Genomic DNA, 20,313 nt, shown 5'->3' with positions numbered 1-20,313 from the left:
CCCCCCCCCCCCGAGTCATTTACACAATGACTTCAGCAGTGGGCTCTAGTGTGTCAGAGATATTGAGGATGGTACAGGATAATAAAGGGTGCAGTTTGGCTGTTCATATTCACTGCTATGAGTTGTACTTGACCCAACAGCACCTAACAGTAACAAAAGAACTTGAAAGCATGGAACAAAAATGGATTGATTGATTTTGATTAGAGAGTATCTTTGTTTCTCTCAGTGAACTGGAGGTCCTGCTTTGTGCCAGACACATAGGCCACCTGGAAACACAGCCTGGGCCCTGCTACATTGGCTAACCTTAGTGGGAACTCTGGACATGTTTGGTGGAAGAAGAGGATTGGCCTGTATGTGAAAGGCACCAGGGGACCTTCAGTCTAAGGGCAGCCTCAGATGAGTAGGCAACTCTTCTGCCTTGAGAAGTCCAGGAAAGCAATTGAGAAAGGACTTTGTTCCTTCTGCGACGTGGAGAAGAGCGTAATTCCTGCAAGCTCAGGGGAGAGAAACCAGCTGGAGACTGTTGGAAGTGATGTGTTTCTTTGGACATTGTATTGCCTGTCTATCTGTTCATTTAATACAACTACTATAAGGTCAAATTTAGGCCAACTTGAATGTTCAATTTTCAGATCTGGGAGCAAAACTAACATTTTCAGTGTCAGTTCTGAAGGTCAAGGAGCTCTGGTGGTGTAATAGGTAATTAGTTGTACTGCCACCCTCAAGGTGGCACCTCGCAGGCAGTTCAAATCTACCAGCAGTTCTCCCAGAAAGAGATGAGCATTCTCCTCCAGTGCCATTTACAGCTTCTCAGACACTCACTGCAGGGTCAGCTGGAGTCAGTTCTGACTTGACAGCAGTGAGTTTTTAGGTTAGTTGCTGAAGGGAGTTCTGAAGGGGTGGCCTGCTCTGCAGAGAGTTACACCGATAACCCAAAGGCTGAGCCTCTCTGGCAGTTTGAACTTGTTCTGTGGGAGAAAGATGAAAAATCTCCTGTGCAATTTACAGCCTTAGCAAACCTGCTGGAGGGTCAGCTCTGAGTTGACTCCAACCAGTTGGCAATGAATGAGAAAGTATTACTCAGTAATCCCATCTGGTAGCCACTAACCATAGGTGGCTTACTTAAATGAAACAAAATGAAATAAAATTTAAGATGAGAGAACAGATATAAAAAAATTATCTCTTCAGGTTCATTAGCCATCTTTAAGTTCTCAGTAGCCGTGTGTGACTACTGAAATATAGACAGAAAATTCTCTTAGCAAAGGTTAAGTATCCATATTAAGCCGGTACACTATATTGTATTTATATTATATTTACTGTATTATATTCTTTATTTTACAAAATAAACCTAGAAAGGGGTTTCTTTAGCATTTTTCAGATGAGGAAGCAAGCTTGGGAAAATAAAGCACTTCGCCACCTCTTGCATAAAATTTCCTGGCAGATGGTAGATGATGAGTGAGTGAGAGACCCAGGGACTGTTCAACTGTCATGCCAGACAGATCCAACAATAATGATTTTGTTTCCGAACAGTGCTAATGCATTTTAAGATCAAACATTTGTAAGCATTTCCTTCACCTTACTGTAATTTAATGACTGATCTCCATACACGAGAAGAGAGTGTCCATCTTTCTCCTGTGGTGTTACTGGTGGGTTCGAATCCCTGGAGAGGGACAGCCCTTGGATTAACAGTGCAGCTCCCTACACACTAGACCACCAGAGCTCCCTTTGGGGAAGGATGAGAGAGAGAGAAGTAACTGCGGAAGTATACAACTAGATGGAGGGTGTATCGATAAACAGTAGCTTACATTTTGATATTTTTGTTTAATAAATGTTTCTATGATGTTGTAGCAGGACTTTTTAACTTAACCCTTTTATATATACACATATATACACACACACATTGTTGTTGTTATGTGCCGTCGAGTCGTTTGTGACTCATAGCGACCCCATGTGCAACAGCCCTAAACCCTGCTCTATCCTGTGCCAATCGCATTGCCTCTGACACACCCATCCCGATTACCCCACTCACTGAATCAATCCACCTCATAGAGGGTCTTCCCCTCCTGAATATACACATATATATATTTATACCCGCATACATATATATGAAGAGATTTGCAGCCAGTTAATGAATTTTGTTTGTTTTTTATTCTCTCCAACTTAATTGGTTCATTAGAGACTCTGAGACATGACCAGCAATGACGTCTACACTTTTGAGGATTTAGCTGCTGTCAGGCCTCTTGCATGTAGGTTAATGGCCTACTTTGGGAGTACTTGATAAGACAAGAAACTCCTCAGAGTGTTCAACAGAATGCTGATGGGCCTGCAGTTTTCAGTTTGGGCTGGGATTGTGTCATTTCATTCTTTGGTCTTGTTGTGTTAGCATTTTGAGCATTTAGCATTTTTTCCTTCTTGCCATGTCACTGTTTCTGTTTATAAATTGTTCGACCAGACCTCTGGGTAACCCCTGTCCACTTTGTCCCAGTCTTAGCAGGCCCACCTGTAATCTTGGCATCTCCCTTCTCACTAGTCCAGGGCCATTGCTTCCCACACTCACTATCGCTTGCTTCTTCTATCTTCTATCGCTTCACTATCTCCGTCTGCAAATAAGCTAGATCCCTTTTTCCTTGTCCATCTTTTTCTCTGGGACTTGTTTACCATTTATTCAACTAGATAAGTTAAAACAAAGTGAAGCGAAATAAAATCCAGAGACCAGTTCTGTGTTGTGCAAACAGAACCTGGACTAAACTTGGATTCTTGATGTTAGACCTCTGCCTTCCCCAGGAACTTGGGAGGCAGAAAAAGTGATGTTTATAAAAGAAAAAAAGGTAGCACTGGAAAAATACTCAGAGTCAATGTTGTGATGATGTAACGCTGTAATTATAAAAATGGGTGTCATATTGCTTTCTTTTCCTTCTGCCGATATTCTTAGAAACAGAGAAGTAAACAGAAGCCGCTGCTTCTGCATAGTTGGCAATAGTGGAGCTTATTAAGTCATTTTTAAATTCTTACAATCCTGTTCACATTTCAAAGTGAAGTTCATTTGCAAGAGTCCTCGACTCACTTCTTTGTGTGCTCACGGATGATTGAATGCCAGGATTTGGAAAGTCATAAAGGTAGTTTTGGGAAATTAGCCATCTCCTCGTGTCAACAGTGGGTTGTGTGTTTTAGCAGTTTGCCTCTGCTCTAGGGGAATCTTGCTTTCCTGTGACGTCCAGTTGTTAGCCTTCACCTGCACGTGTTAGCAAAACAAGGTGACTAACTGCCTCCCTCCTCACATCCTAATCACATCATGGTCCAAAATGTCTTCAACACCTTGTCATGGTCCACCGTGTGCTTCACAATCCGGCAAAGCATCCTCTAGGACTAAGTCGAAATTATTCCCATACACAGTTTAGAAACATTCATCCCATTCTCTCTTAATCTGGATTTTATACGTCTGAATCTAGACAACAGATATGTCCTGGGAGAACTCTGTTTTAATGGATTTCAAGCTAGCTTTTTAACATCAAACATAGAATATTATAGGTTCAAAACTGCAAGCTCTAAAGCCAAATTACTTAGGTTTGAATGGTAATTCTCCCACTTGCCCAGCACCAATGAGGAAAATGAAGACTCAGTAGCTGTTTATTGTATTTTATGCTATTTACTCCTCAGAGCTACCCTAGGAAGTAGATATATTAACCCTTTTTATAGGTAAGAAGACTGAGTCTTAGAGGGAATCCAGCAACTTCCATGTATTTTTCAGGGTCTTTTCAAGGGAGGCCTGGTGGCCTAGTGGTAAGAAGCTGTGCTGCAATCTCAAAGGCACACAGTTTTAATCCACTAGCCTCTCTGTGGGAAAAGGTCTTTTCCTGTACAGTTTACTGCCTCTGAAAACCTATTGGACTATCAGCTATGGGTTGGTTCCGACTCGATGGCACTCAACAACAGTAACAGTTGCAATAACAAAACTCGGGACCAGGCCTAAAACGTAATAGCAATCCCCCTGGTATAACATCTAACCTTTTAGGAATTCTAGAACCTCTTCTATGACAGGAAAGACCCTCTCAAATACAAAGGTGGCCTCAACAGAGACAAAGTTGCCCTGTATATCCCCCCAATTCACAAATAATGTATAAACAAACAAATCCCAACAGCTCAAAGTTTAGAAAGACATTCCACAGACCAATTTCAGCGGTTATCCATTCGTTTTGTGCTAGATAGCAGGCACTCAGTTATCTGTGTATGCCTCCACCTTTCAGAACCTGTGCATGATTTAGAAAATGTTCCAAGTACAGCAGTCAGTACCTCTGTTGTATAAATGTCAGCAGCTATGCAAACAGCAACTTTTGATACCATCAAATGTAAATTGCAAGGATGAAGTTCCTTTTGCAGCCAGAAGACAAGCTTCCAGCTTTTGGGGAGTTTTCTTTTTTTAGCTAGCTGTTCTGGTTTTCGTCTCTCCTTAAAGCCGGACCACCAAGTGATGTCAGGCCTCCACAATACCGCAGCCCGTCAGTCAGGCTGGACTCGGCATCATCCAGATGGCCTTTCTGGCTGTGGGCTTCAATACAGGACAACTTTGTTTTCATCCTCAGGGTGGTTGGTTTATTCCCTTCTGTGACCACAGTGACCAAGTTAATTGTGGATTACTGTAGAATAATGACTGAAGTTCTACTCAGTAGTGTTGACATTGAAACCGGGAAATCACTTGGCTAATGTCAGCCACTGCTCCTGCATTTCACCACTGAAGAATGTTAAAATACTCGTGAAATGCCCCAAACTAAACCCACTGCCAGCTAGTCAGTTCCACTCACAGTGATTCACATAGGACAGATAAGAACTGCCTCATCTTTCTCCTATGAAGAGGCTCGTGGGTTTGAACAGATGGCATTTGGGGTTAGGAGCCCAGTACCTAACCTACTACATGCATCACCAAGGTTCCTTATAGATAAATGAATGACCTCTAATCCAGGACAGAGGTATATAGACTGAGTCTCTTTTTCTTTAGAAGTATACACAAAATGGAGAGTGGAATGAAATGTAAGTTTCACAAATGAATGAGGGCTTAATATAAAGATAGTACAAAACAAGGATAATTGAGAGTGAATAGTGCATGATTTTCATCGCAGTTTACTTTTCTAGCACTTCATCTAGTCAAAATATTTTCTTTGCAACATTGCTACCTTCAGATGCTTAACTATATTCTGCCATCCAAATGTATATCTGTAATAAGGCACATAGTGTCTGCATCGAATTCCTTGCACATGAAAAGAACACAGCCCAGGATGCTGGTATGGATGTGACAGTTACGAAGCTACACGTCACCTCATATTAACTGTTCTGTGTTTGCCTTTCCAGGGTTCAGCGGATTCCTACACAAGCAGGCCGTCCGACTCCGATGTCTCTTTGGAGGAGGACCGGGAAGCCATCCGGCAGGAGAGAGAACAGCAAGCAGCGATCCAGCTTGAGAGAGCAAAGGTGACTTCCTTCCCCACCTTTGGTTCCAAAGTGGCATGTTGCTCAGCAGGTATCATGCTTGCCCCGCCTAAAATTTCTCTGGAAATAATAATTTTATGGCCATCCTGATAAGCCAACAGATTAGAAAGCTCCCAGATCCATGTCCCCTCAGAGAGGAAAATGCTGCTTCTCAGGGCCATTTCCCAAGCCAGCAACACTTCATTCTTTTGTGTTTGGTTTTATGGAGGACTAGTCATCATCCAGTTTAGCAGTTGTGGTTGATACCGGGCTTGCCATGTGTTGGTAGGGAGCCCCATAGGACAGTATCTTGGCCCCATTTCTCCACTGCATCAGCCTTTATATATAAATCACTGGCTGCCTGTGCACTGTGGTTTGGTGGACCACTCTGTTGATCTCTTCTTTGCTTTTCACTTTTGGTTTCAATCTCCAAACTCAAATTCAGTGCAAAGTTTTGAACTCTGACCAACTCTTGAGAAGTGCCACGGACATAAATAATAAAAGCCGTTGTTAAAGTCAACCTTTTGGTAGTCTTCAGGGAGGGACCTCTGTGGAAATCTGGAAGATAGTAAGTGGCAAATTAACACGTTCGAATGTCAGGACCAGAAAAGACACTAGAGATCTCTTATCCTGTATCTTTCCAACTATTTTTTCAGAGCACAGTCATCACTGTTAAAGTGTAATTTTATACATAATAAAACTCACTGCCCTTGAGTTTGAACTGATGCACAGCAGATTCTCTAGCAGGTTTTCAGAAGCTGTGAATTACATGAGATGAGAGTGTCCATTTGTCTTCCGTAGAGCAGCTGGTAGATTTGAACCACCTGCCTTTGGACTGGCAGCACAGCTCCTTGCCACTAGGCAACCAGTAGCCAGATGTAAAGAAGGGATCGTGACTCGCTTTTCCTCCTTGTATCCAAAGAGGCATCGAAAGCATATTGATCAATTATTTTTTTTTTAAGAAAAATAATTGAAGCAAAAAAAAAAGTGACTTGAATTAATTTCTTCCCTTTCCTATTTTATAGTGTATCTTTTTAAAAAAATGTAGAGGAAATGGGTGCAGGTAACCAAAGGGGGGATCCTTGCATTTCCTGTGGGAGGGCAACCAAGGGATTCTCAACTCGGATCCTGCTTAGTTTCTGCATCCAAGTCCTGTTCCCAGGGATGATGTATGAGCCAGACACACAGCAGCCATGACCTGCAGGAAACCTTTCTTCTCTTCTGTGGCTAATTTTGTTTTGAAACTTTCTTCTTGAGCCTGTTTGGCAGCCTCTGTGTTCCCCCAAATATTGGCAGCAGCACCGTTAGCTAAGGGTTGTGGTTTGCTGCATCCTTGTGAGGTTGCCTCAGCCCCAGAGGACTTTGCTGGGCAAGGGTTTGTGTAAATTAATTTCAGAACCTTATTTTGTTAGCTGGAAAGATGATGTGTGAAGAGACTGTTCTTTTGATTTAAGCCTGATCTACATTTCTTTGCCAGCCTTCTAGAGAGTAAGATCCCACAGCTTTTCAGATTCAAGATTATTTTAAAGTACTCTCTCCTCTCCCTCTTCTTCTTCTTCTTCTTCTTCTTTTTTTTAAAAAGTCTAGTGCATAGTTGTTTTGTCCCCAGGGGAATCTGTTATAATTTAAAATAAAAGCATAGCTTTTATAACCAGAAGACAGATTAGACAACTCCCACCTTTCTAACCCCACCCCACTCTACCCCCTATATGTCAGACAGAGTTGGAGATTTAGTAACACAGCAAAGAAAAATTATTTAACTAATAGGCCTGAATTGTTTTCAGGTTCTTCCCCGCAGATTTCTTGATGCTGCCTAGAAATATAAAACCCCTTTGAGATCCCTCTTTGGAAAATGCTTACCCTTAGTGCTTCCTACTATTACCTTACCTACATTTCAGTATGAAAATCCTCTCTCTCCCCCTCCCTCCCTCCCTCCATCCTTTTTTCACGGTTTTGTCTCCAGTCCAAACCTGTAGCATTTGCTGTGAAGACGAACGTGAGCTACTGTGGTGCCCTGGATGAGGATGTGCCTGTACCAAGCACGGCCATCTCCTTTGATGCCAAGGACTTTCTACACATTAAAGAGGTAAATGTAGGACACACTGAATCCTTCAGTCTGCCAGAAAGCCAATGCCTGGAACTAGCTCTGAGCCAAACTAAACAAAACAGCCGCCTGAGGAGCGGACAGTGTGGTACCCTCTTTAATTTACTGTACCTTCCAAATCCATTCGTTCTCCCTAAGGTTTAGAAGCCTGAGATCATTGTTTGCATTGTCACTAACTTGAAACATTGGGCCAAGGCTGAGCATTAACATCACAGGATGTAAACGTTCAGGACAGATGTGTAGTCCTCTTTTAATCACCTTGAATGACTACAGAGTCATTGATCTGTGGATCCAATATAAGTATGTGTTTGGTGGCATTTAACACACCCCAAAAGGGGTATTTATAAGGATCTTATAAGTATAGACATCTAGGCTATCTAGTTTAAGAAAAGTGCCAAAACTGAGAAGATGATAAAAGGCTTTGGGAAACAAAATGTAAGGGGTTGAAGAATTTAAGGATTTGAGTTCCTGCCTCTTGATAGGTAGCACAGTGAAATAAGTACTTTATTTAAGCTGGATATATCAACCATGGTCAGCTCAATGGCACCTAACAATAACAACAGCAGCATATTGAAGTCTTACTTCATCTTGGACTCTGTGCTTGGCACTTGGAGGGCAGGCTAGAGCTTTGACTATAGTGGGAAATACATACAAGTATATAGCGTCATCCCAAGATGACAAATTCTATTGCAAAAGAACTGAATGAGTGTTGTAGGAACATAAAAATTGCACCAAGAGACCATATAACTGGAGAGGAAGAAGACCAGGGTGTGGGGAAATCTATATGAAATTATGGAACTGAAGAGGCTTAGAATGCAGAAAAACTGGCACACCTTTGATGGAGCAAGTAGCACTTCCTTGTAGTAACAGAAAGGAAAAAATATGAGTGCAGGCATAGAGAGGTCAGAGGGTTGAGATGGGAAACTAAGGTAGCATCAGCTTAGCGACCATTACCTTCTTCATGCTGTAAAACTTAAGGATACCAGGTGAGTGGATTTGAGGAAAAGCACATTTAAGAAACTATAAACAGGTGAGAACGAGTTTTTAAGCCATATGCAAGAACTAGCATACTCCCATCTGTCCAATGCTATGATTTTTTTTTTCTTCTTGACTCTGAGGTTCATATGCAAGAATTCATAGACAGAAAGGCTGAGAACATAATAGGCAGCCTTTCCAGATATTTTACACAGAATACATTCTTTCAGGAGAAGTGTTTCTCTTTGATTATTGTTATTGTCAGGTGCCATCGAATCGAGTACTTCCCATAGCAACTCTATGAAGAGCAGAGCTGAATTCTTCTGTCCTGTGCCAAACTCACTCTTCCTGAAATACTACAGCCCATTGCAGCAGCCCCTGTGTCTCTTTGACTAGCATGGTTTAGTTACATTAATTAACAGACTGCTTATTACCATAGATACTACAAGAATTCTGAGGTGACTTGTAATTGGGCACCAGATGATCCTCTGCACAGATTGTGTTATTTTATTGGCCTACCAATAACATTGCGTTAGCCATCAGAGCCATGTTGGTTTCAAGGATGATTCATCAGTTCACAGGATGTGGTCCTAACAACATCATGCCAGCTCCTAAAAATATATATAGGCCATTTCATGAGAAGTTACTGATGTCATTATATTTTAAATTCTGTGAGGCTTGAAAAGATTTCTTTCTTTTTTAAATAAACCATCTATTTTTTTCTGAGATGTAGAAAAGCTCCTTTTTTTGAGAAAAGACATTGAAAGAAATAATTTAAAATGACCAAGAGGAGAAATTCATAAGCAAAAATAAACCAAATAGCATAAAGAGTTGTAATTTTCCATACACTGTTTCTATATAGATATAAATATATAGAGAGAAAGATGCTAGGACAACGTGGGCAAGGCCAAGTCTAATCATAATTAACTTCATAAAGGAGAGCTGTCCCCATCAATGACATCCACTATGTAAAACCATGTCCATTGGTCAGACATGGCGCCCCACCCCATGCTGCTGCACCTATTCTGCTAATCAATGGATCTGATATTTGCTGCAAATTGAGACACAGACTTGACATTATTCACAGTTGTGGGGTTTATTAAAGAAATAGTTTGCGGGTGGGGAGGAAAAGTCCATCACTCTGTGAAAGTCTGGTTTTAGTAAAAAGATGTTCCAAGCAAGATTAAGAACAAACCACAATTGCTCAAATAGTTCAAACAGCTTCTCAGTCAACAAGTGAAAGTCCAGGTTCAGTCCAGCAGCCTCTGGTTTTCTTCAGTCACCCAGCAAGCTTTGTCTTATAGCAGTCATAAATCAACTCATACTTGAATTGTCTAGCAAGCAGAACCTTTAACTCTGGCTCCATCTCCAGGGCTCCATCAGACTACACCTTGCCACAGTCTCCTTGCAGTCGGGTTAGCTTGCTGTCTTATGTTGGCCTAGCAGCAGTTGATGATGTTGAAGATGCTAATCAATGGGTGAACCATGTATCTGCAGTTGAGGCAGCTGTTGTTGGATGCTGTCAAGCCATGAAATCAGAACTGACACATAATTGACCCTCCAGTATATTTTCTTAGGCTGTAAATCATACAGGTGGAGATTGCCCTTCTTTTGTCTTTGGGTTGGCAGCACAATTCCTGACCACTAAAGCTTGCTTTCTCTCTGTGTGTATATATAATATTGGTGCTCTGGTGGCCCAGTAGGTAGGGAGTTGCACTGCCAACCCAAGAGTGGAAAGTTCAAATCCACCACCTACTCTGAGGGAAAATAATGGGCAGTCTCCTCCTGTGCAACTTACTGTATCTGAAACCCCCCTGGAGCATCAGATACGAGTTGATTCCAACTAGATAGAAATAAATTAGATAGGTATATGGGTAGAATTCCTGTATCAACTGTATCAGTATCAACTATCAAAACTACGCCAGGTGCTAATTGTGGAATACACCTTCAACTACTTATATCCATGTTCATGCTAAAGCTAAAGAAAATTAAATCCACAAGAACCAAAATTTGACCTTGAGTCTATCCAACCTGTGTTTAAAATATACCTCAGTAATAGGTTTGAGGTCTTGAACACTAATGAACCAGATGAGTTTTGGGAGGATATCAAGAATATCATTCATGAATAAAGTAAGAGGTCATTCCAAAGAGAGATGGGTGAGAAAAGACCAAGATGGATGTCAGTAGAAGCTCTGAATATTGCACTAGAGCACCGAGAAGCCAAAGCAGAGAGAAGGAATCAGGAAGTTAAGGAGCTACATATATAGATATAATGTGCAAAGAGCTGGAGTCAGAAAACCAAAAGGCCCAAACTTGCTAGGCAATTCTTAAGCCAAAAGAACTGAAGAACAAAGTTAAATCTGGAGTTGGAATACTTAAGAATACTCTGAGCAGAATGTTGAATGGTCCAGGAAACATCAAGAGAATATACAGAATATACAGAGTCACTGTACCAAAAAGAATTGGCCTACGAAAGAAGAATTTTATGAAAGAGCATATGATCAAGTGATGAAGGAGGAAATTCAAGCTGCTCTGAAGGAGTTAGCAAGGCCCCAGGAGCTGATGGAATACCAGTTGACATATTTCAACAGACAAATGCTGCCTTGACCTCCTCACTAAATTGTGCCAAGAAATATGGAGGACTACCCCCTGGACAAGTGACTGGAAGACATCCATATTTCTTCCCAATCCAAAAAAATGGTGACCCATCAGAGTGTGAAAATTATCGACATCACTGATTATGACACACAAGCAAAAATCCTGCTGATTATCCCCAAACGACTGGAACAGTACATCGGTATAGAACTATCAGAAATATAGGCCAGCTTTCAAAGAGGCTATGGCACTAGAGACATGATGACAACTTGAAATGGGTCTTGGCCAAAAGCAAAGAGTACAAGAGGAATATCTGTGTTTCAGTAACTATGCAAAGGCATTTGACTGTGTGAATCACAACAAATTGTGGCTAACTTTGACAAGGATGGGATTCCCAGAACACTTGCTTATGTGAAACCTTTACTTGGACGAGGAAGCAGTCCTCAGAATAGAGCAAGGAGATATTGAATGGTTGAAAATCAGAAAAGGAGTGCATCAGGGATATATCCTATCTCCATACCTTTTCTGTCGATGTGCAGAACAGATCATTCAGGAGGCTGGATTTTATGAAGAGGGCAGTGGCATCAGGATTGGAGGAAGGCTCATGAACAGCCTACTTATGCAGATGCCAACATTACTTGCAGAAACTGAGGAGGACCTGAAGCATTTACTGCAGAAGGTCAAGGGCTGCAGCCTTCAGTATGGATTGAAGCTCAGCATCAAGAAGACAGACATTCTTGGCACTGGGCCAATTGGCAGCACCATGATAGATGGAGAAGAGATTGAGGTTATTAACAATTTCAACTTCCTGGGCTCCATAGTCAACACTTTCGGCACCAGCAGTCAAGAAATCAAAAGGCCAACTGCTCTTGGGAACGCTGCTTTCAGGGATCTCTCAAAAATGCTGATGAGCAACAGTGTCAGTCTGGAGACTAATATATGCCTGATTCAGGCCATGGTCTTTGTAATTAATTGCCATGTATCAGAGAGCTGGACAATCACCAAAGACAACAGAAGATGAATTGTTGTCTCTGAGTTGTGGTGCTGGAGAAGATTATTGAATATATACCATGAACTGCCAAGATAACAAACATATTTGTCCTTGAGAGGGTGAAACCAGGCTGCTCCCTGGAGGCAAGGATTTTGAAGCTCTGTCTCACACACTTTGGACATGCGGCCAGGAGGGACGAGTCCCTGGAGAAGCACATCTGCTTGGAAGATTGGAGAGACAGCGCAGGAGAGGAAGACCTTGGATGAGATGGACTGACACACTAACTGGGATTATGATGGGGAGGTGTGTCAGAGACAGTGAGACTGGTTCAGGATACAGCAGTTTTTAGAGCTATTGTCACTATGAATTGCAGGTGACTGATAGCACATGACAACAACTAATATCTTTCTTTCTCTATGTCAAGCCCTCATTGCTGTCAAGTTGGAACTGATTCATAACTAACTGACACTCCAGTGGGTTTCCAGAGGCTGTAAATTGTATGGGAGAGAAATTGCCAATTGAATTGCCTATATTTCTCCTGGAAATAAAATATGTACATATATAGATTTTTAAAGTATAGTACAGAGTAGCCCTAAGAGATAGGATGATTTGTCTGCAAGATACGGGCTATTCAAATTCTTTACTCTCATTGTTACAGTGGATATGATTCTATATTTACAAGAACTACTAACATTTTTAAATGTTTGTTTAAAATGCCTTTCCTCTTCCTACCTACCCTGTCTTCCATAAGTGGTTTAAATCAATCTGCCTTTTTTAATATATTAGCACGTGATCTTTCTTTGTAACTAACCTATCAATAGTTCTACTTATTCTCTCCTAACTAGAACTTCAAAAGAACTCCTTAAGAGAATTTAAGACTTAATATAGTCTAGCACTTCACTATTTTAGACTCCTCCTCCTCCTCCTCATGAATAATTTTTTGTGGTGTCCAATGGCCACTTTTGCCTAGAAGACAGGGGTCCTTCATCAGAAACATGTGCCCTTGCATCTGAATAGTTAACTGTCTTCCCATCCCATAAAATACTGTCTAAGCCATATTCATTACTCACAAACACCCACAGTTTCCAAGGAGATGCAGCATTTGAAGAAGAAAAAGCTCTTCCATAGTGCATGCACACTCACTCACAGGAGCGTCCCCACCTTGTATGGGATTGCTTGCCCCCATTCTACCAATATTTGTCCTATTAATTGTTTTTGATCTATGTGCTTGTTAACTCTGTGACTTTTCCTTCAGTACGCCAGCTTGATGTATGATGTGGAGCTTGTAATCTTTTTGTGAATAAAGCCACTGGCTTTCAGATCTTGAAATATCAGAGAAAAAAATGTCTTAGAAATAAAGAGAAAGCTCTAAGCATTTTAGGGACATGAGAATGAGAAAGATGTTGTTGTTGTTGTTGTTGTTATGTGCCGTCGAGTCGTTTGCGACTCATAGCGACCCTATGTACAACAGCCCTAAACCCTGCTCTATCCTGTGCCAATCTCATTGCCTCCGACACACCCATCCCGATTACCCCAGTCACTGAATCAATTCACCTCATAGAGGGTCTTCCCCTCCTGCGCTGTCCCTCCGCTCTGCCCAGCATGATGTCCCTCTCCAAAGACCTGTCTCTCCTTACAACATGTCCAAAGTATGTCAGGCGAAGCCCCAGAATCCTTGCCTCCAAGGAGCAGCCTGGTTTAACCCTCTTTAGGATGAATCTGTTTGTTTTCTTGGCAGTCCATGGTACATTCAGTACTCTTCTCCAGCACCACAGCTCAAAGGCGTCAATTCTCCTTCTATCCTCCCTAGTCATTGTCCAACTCTCTGATGCATAACAAGTGATTGCAAAAACCATGGCCTGTATCAGGCGCATCTTAGGAACAATATTAAGGTGGTCTTGCCATGAAGCTGACACACGAGTTTGGAACACCGATGTGCCTTTCTCCATTCCTACAATCAGATTGTGGCCTTGTTTCTCATCTGTCACCTGGAAGACCTTTCATGTGTCATTTTAAAATAATTTTTCAATAATGAAAATGCTTAAAGACTGATGAGAGCTGTAGTGAGTCTTGTCATGTCAGCCAGATGATTAGAGAATGAAGCTCTCACATGTGCATAGCAGCTTTCTCCCAAAGTGCTGGAAGTACTTTCATTCACATTGAGTCATTTTAGCTGCTTCTGTGAACTAAGTTAAAGCCTATGGGAAAGTTGCATTGAGCATTTCGGGAGGCCCTTTGAGGTCACTTGAAAGGACAGTGACTGTGGCATGGAGTGGATTCTGACTTGTGGTGACCCCATGCATGCTAGAGTAGATCTTTTGTTCAACTGCACCTGTAAAGGTGGTCACTTGGCTGCCTTTTTATAAATGAGTGTTCCAGTGGGCTAACTCAATTTCAGAGAATGACTTAAGCCCTAGGAAACCGTTGCTCATGAGCTGTTTTGTCTCCACAACTGAAAAATCTAAATTCCAGACCTGTGCACCAAAGATCTTAAAAGGGTTTCTTTCTCTTTTGTTAATTCCAAAATAAACAGACCGGTGATTTTAAGCCTCTCTACTGGCTGCTCCTTGAGAGAAAAATGGGCAATCTCCTCCCGTGCAGTTTACAGCCTTTGAAAACCTGCAGGAGGGTCAGCTCTGAGTCAGTTCTGACTCAGCCACACCTGTCAGTAACTAAAATCCCGAAATAAAAAAAAATGCTTCAGAACAGCAAAGGATGGAATTCACTCCCCAAATGTTCCCCACAGCAGGGCTGGGGAGGGCTGGAGATGCGACAGGAAGCCTGCTATATTTCCAGTCATTTAGGTCTAGGACTTAACTGAGGGATTCTTTTGTTACCTGTGGCACTTGGATTAGCCAGGCCAAGGAAGAGCAGGATGGGGAGACAGCAGGGCGAGAGCAACCGGCCTGTGCCACTGGCTGGATTCTCGGGTCTTGAGATCTCCGTACTGGGGTGGGTGTAGAGGGCGGGGGCAATGACACTTCTATAGAGGCAGGTTTTGGTTCTTGATGAATGTTCTACACAGTTTGCCTGGGCAACCAGAGGAGCGTGTGTCTTAGCGGACAGGGGTCTGAAGTACACTGGAATTTACTGAGAAACTAGTTTGTCAAAACTAGATAATTATTATTACATTTCCTTACAAGAAAATATATTTTGGAAAACTGCACACTGTCAATTAAAGTACTTTTGTGTGGAAAGAGAAAAAATGCAAAAGTGGATGAAAACTAAGACCTAAATAAATGTTTGAAGACATTGTATTTGCTCAGTTTGCAGTTCTCCAATATTTTCTCCATTAACACTCCCTGTATGCCTTGTTTAAGGTTAAGGCCTCTCAAAAGAGTCCCACTGAAGCCATCAGTTACGTCAGATCAGATTGGGTCAGACATGGGAGGCTGTGGTCACCTGCCTCTGATCCCAGAGCTGTAGTGGATAAGAAATCCCATTCGACAAACTGCATCCTGTAGAAATTTCAGCTTTCCCTGCCTGGCCAGACTGCCAACACAGCCAGGCAGGCTGCCAGCACCACCCTAACTCCTCTTATCCAATTGCAGTTTATCTGTTACTTAGACTTTCTATTGTATGCCGTTTTCTTTTCCTTGTTGTGTACTGTCGAGTTGGATGCAGCTGACACCAGAAGAGATTGCCTCTCCTTCTCCAGCAGAGCATCTGGTGGATTTGAACTGTGTGCCTTCAGGATTGCAGTGCAGCTTCTTGCCACTAGGCCATCAGAGCTCCCTAAAATATATACATACACATATATAAAATCAGAGAAATCTAACCCACATTGATAAAACAAAAAAAAAGACAGGGACGTTTTGGAGATACTCCCTGGAGGATTTAAACAATAAGACTGATAACCTCTTTTCTAGAACTGACCTATCTGACCCTTGAGAGATGGCATGACTTGGAATCCACTTGCTTTCTGTAGACAGGTTCAGCAGATCTGGAATTACAAATGCCGTTTTGCTGACCCTTCCAGGAAGGCCACACTAATAGTTTCAGGCACAGTTACCTGAAGCCTTTGTGGGACCTGTATCCCGAAGTTATGTCGTGGAACTTAGAATGGAAATCATCTTGGAGTTGCTTTTGGGCTTTAGCCATATGGAGATTATCTCAGGAATTGCACAAATAAATACGCAATATGCTTAGACTTTTTAAGAACAGGCTGCTGTTGCTTCTTTCAGTAGTAATATCAACTCTAATTAGCAAAACTCTTAAAACAAATCATATATAAGCACGTGTTCCTTATGACAGATCGTATCATGGAGTTGTTCCTTGAAGTCTTTGTACAGATGATCATATAAATGTATTTCATCTGAGATATTCTGAGACTTATTTTCATCTAAGTATCTGTTTGTTCTTATAAAATCTGCTCCTAAAGAACTGCCTAGGACTTCTTGACAAAGACCAAGGAATCCAAAGTTTAGGACTTGAGTGTAGCTTAGAAGTTAATGAACTATATCCCACAGGTGAGATCTACCCTGTCATGTTTCTTTTGTTAAAAAAAAAAAGTTTTATTGAAACACAGCCACATTTGTTTACATGATTTGGGGCTGCTTCTGCAGTACACAGGCAGGTTTGAGTAACTGCGAAGGAAACAATATGACTCATAAAGACTCAAATACTTGCTTCTGGACCTTTCTAGAAAAAGTTTATAAACCTCTGCTTTAGTCTACTAATTCCTCCCTCCGCCCCTAGAAAAATGTGAAAATATAGAATACAATATCGTTGTTATCTAAAATATATAAGATATTAGTTTCCAATAATCTTTTCTCCTGAAATCAATAAAATGGAAAGGTAAGTGAATCACTATTGATGGGTATTTTACTTCTGTAATCTGGAAATTTAACAATGATTATATCACATGAGAAGAGATTGCTCATCTTTCCCCCATGGAACAGCTGGTAGATTCAAACCACATGCCTTTGGTTTAGTAGTTAGTGCGACTCCTTTTCACTAAGCCAGTAGAGCTCCCTATGGTATGATATCATATAATATCATATACAATATACTATATCATGAAACAGTGTTTGGATCATCTGTTCCCCTGAAATTTATTACTAGAATATGAAGGTAAGCTAATCACTATTGATGGCTGTTTTGTTTCTGCAATCCAGAAATACAACAATGATTGGTGGATAGGAAGGCTGGTGAAAGAGGGCTGTGAGATTGGCTTCATCCCAAGTCCACTAAGATTGGAGAACATTCGGATTCAGCAAGAACAAAAAAGAGGACGTTTTCATGGAGGGTAAGATTTCTTTTTACCCATAACCTCTTCCTTCTCCTTCCAACCCTCCAGGAAAATGAAATTATATTTTTAAGTTTACGTCTCAAGAAAAAAAAAAAAAAGGATACTTTGAAACAAAAAGATAATTTGCTGAATCCATAGAGTTTCTGAACTCTACACAAATAGGCTTCAGATATTTCACTCTGTCTATCTGCATGCTGAAGTCTAACCCCCTCCAGTCTACAGGAATTCTGCAGTTGGGATTGTTTGCTGTGGGAACCAAGCTTTTCTTGAACATGAGAGCCAGATAGAGCATTGTTTCCTGAAACAATAATTGGAAGTGTGAGCTAACCAGACATCCTGCTCCTCTTGATTAGCTTTCTAATCTCTATGAAGTGGCCCCACCGTGTGATGGTGAGTTCTGGCCCCTGTAGGCCAGCATCACCTTCCTTGCCCTGGGCTTTTTACGGCACACACCATTTCCTGGCAATGAAATGACAGTTCTTCTCATCTTAAAATAAACTCATCGCTGGTGAACTGATAAAGCCGCTACAGAAACCCCCATCATAGGAGCAGTTAAAGGTCACAAGAATATAAGCAAAGCTCAGGAGAAGAGAAATGAGCATTATTCTAACCCTGTATCTAGTCTCTTTCAGCCTGAGCTGCAGTCTTTGAATTATGATTTGTTATAATTTTGGAAAGCCCTAAAAATAAAAGTAGTCATTTCTCTCTAACCTTAACTTACTTTTTTTCATGTGACCCTTTTCTCTTTCAAAAGTTCTCTATTTTAAGGGTCCATTTGCCTTTGTCATGATGAGAAACTTTTTAACATACATGGTAACAAAAATATTACCTGTAGTTAGCCCTGCTGTGAATTATCAATCTTTGTTTAGTGTATTACTTGCCTGTGACATTATTGCTATTGCTGGTTGCAGTTGATTTCAACTCATAGCGACCCTGTGTGACAGAAGAACTGTCCTATAAGGTTTTTCTGGCTGTGATCTTTATGGAAGCAAACCACCAAGGGTGGTTGTGGTTATTGTTTTCCCCTATAAAACTGTTGGGTAGGTTCAAACCTCCACCCTTTCGTTTAGCAGTTGCGCACCTTAACCATTGTGCTGTTGTTCTGTGCCATCAAGTCATCTGTGATCCATAGTGACCCAATGTACGGTCCTGTCCTGAGCCAGTCTCACTAATTCTGACACATCAACCCCCATAGCTCCAGTTACTGTGTCAATCCATCTCATGTGGGGTCTTCCTCTCCTGCGCTATCTGTCTACCCTTCCAAGCATGATGTCCTTCTCCAAGGACCAGTCTTTCCTGGCCACATGCCCAAAATATAACCTGTACCATTACTAATTGTTACTCTCTCTTGTTTCCTGTTCTTTAGACTGTCTTCTAGACTACTGGTCCTTGAATATATTGGGAGCACAATTCCTTGCCTCTTGCCACTTCCTCTTCCTGGAACTCTCTCTCAACACATCCACCATCTCTATCAAGTCAATGTGCCATCTATTTAATACTTTCTTAAGCATCACCTTATTTAAAAGATTGCTTGCTCACCCTCACCACTACTATCTATCCTTTTTCTGACTTTGTTTTCTCCATTGCACTAATTATTATCAGAAATACTGTATATCTACCCATGTGCTTTCTTGGGTCTTGATATCTCCTATTTGAATGTGACTCTGTAAGAGAAAGCATTTTGTCTTACCCTCCCCCCATTTCCAGTACCTTAGTATGTGAAAACAGTGGGTCCTGAGCAGATATCCACTGAGAGAATAAGTAAATTATTACCAATATTGCAAAAATTCTTGTTTTTTTATTATTGCTTAATACTATTGTGTACATTTGAACTAAAAGCTCAGTGTGACAGACGTGAAATGAAGACATTCTCTTTTCTCTTTAGAGCAACCTTGTTAGATATGTATTCTGTGTACTTGTACAGATAGACACTAAGGCTTAAAGACATTTTACTGTGCTGGGGTCCCACTGTTCCTAAGTGACAAGGTCACGGACTCTAGGGCCCAAATTCTCAAACTATAGAGGGTGTTGGGCACTGGGGAAGTAAGATAATGGGCTTTCAAAGCAGGTCAGATTCTAAAGCGCAAAGGAAACCACCACAGAGAATCTTCCATTTCAGGACAGATTCTTTGTAGCCAGTCATGACTGTTGATTCTTCATTCTGACCTTCACAGAATGACTTTTAAGAAGAAATGGTTCTTGTAGGTCTCACTGTTTGTTCTAAATTCTATTTGACATCTGTTTGGCATGTTGGTGACTGGTGTTAACTAAACAAACAGTTCCTGGCCATATTCCTGTCATTTCTTGTGCCTGATTTCTGCATTGGATGCTGAAAAGAGACTTTTGCAAACTATTTCCACGTCTCACTTAATTTGCCACTTTTTTCTGAGAAATGAGGTCCAGGAAAGCGTTTGGACAGATTCTTGAAAATTCTGTATAACAAACTCATTGTGTTTTGAATTATTTAGTAGGATTAGAGCCAAAGAAAGCTTTGTACTCTCAAGGTCTATTCTGAAAGAATCTGAGGAATGAGCCCTACGTTCCTTTTCTATATCCCAGGAAATCAAGTGGAAATTCTTCTTCAAGTCTTGGAGAAATGGTATCAGGCACATTCAGAGCAACTCCTACGTCAACAGGTGAGGAGTGTTGCTAACCTCTTTTTAATGAGTTCTATTACTTTCTTAATTTTACAGCATAAAATAAACCAGTTTTTCTAATTTAGATGCCATTTAAAGGCTTGATTTGAAGATCCTCCTATTTAATATTTTATTGCTCATTTGCTTTCAATATTAATTTGATTTGATTTAAATGGTACTAAAATTCAGATGATTGCAACGCAATTTTGAAACTATTTTTACCCCTCAATGGCTTCTTCCTACTGTGCAAGCCAATTTAACACAGGCTCATTATTTAACCCAAGAACTCAACAGACTTGAATGT

General features: G+C 41.1%; 1 protein-coding gene across 4 annotated transcripts in view; it reads left to right on the top strand.

Moving 5' to 3' along the window:
- The window catches only part of CACNB4 (calcium channel, voltage-dependent, beta 4 subunit), a 360,400-nt gene that overhangs the window by 295,550 nt on the left and 44,537 nt on the right, over window positions 1-20,313 (top strand). For all 4 annotated transcript variants that reach the window (XM_006880771.1, XM_006880772.1, XM_006880770.1 and 1 more), the window contains 4 exons: window positions 5,341-5,460; window positions 7,421-7,543; window positions 17,240-17,370; window positions 19,933-20,009. In XM_006880771.1, coding sequence (XP_006880833.1) covers window positions 5,341-5,460; window positions 7,421-7,543; window positions 17,240-17,370; window positions 19,933-20,009 — 451 coding nt within the window. The remainder of the gene's footprint in view (window positions 1-5,340; window positions 5,461-7,420; window positions 7,544-17,239; window positions 17,371-19,932; window positions 20,010-20,313) is intronic.

The sequence above is a fragment of the Elephantulus edwardii genome, unplaced genomic scaffold (assembly GCF_000299155.1).
Source record: "Elephantulus edwardii isolate Elephantulus edwardi_28Jun2011 unplaced genomic scaffold, EleEdw1.0 scaffold00010, whole genome shotgun sequence".
Classification (NCBI taxonomy): Eukaryota; Metazoa; Chordata; class Mammalia; order Macroscelidea; family Macroscelididae; genus Elephantulus; species Elephantulus edwardii.
This window is presented reverse-complemented; position numbering and strand designations above follow the sequence as displayed.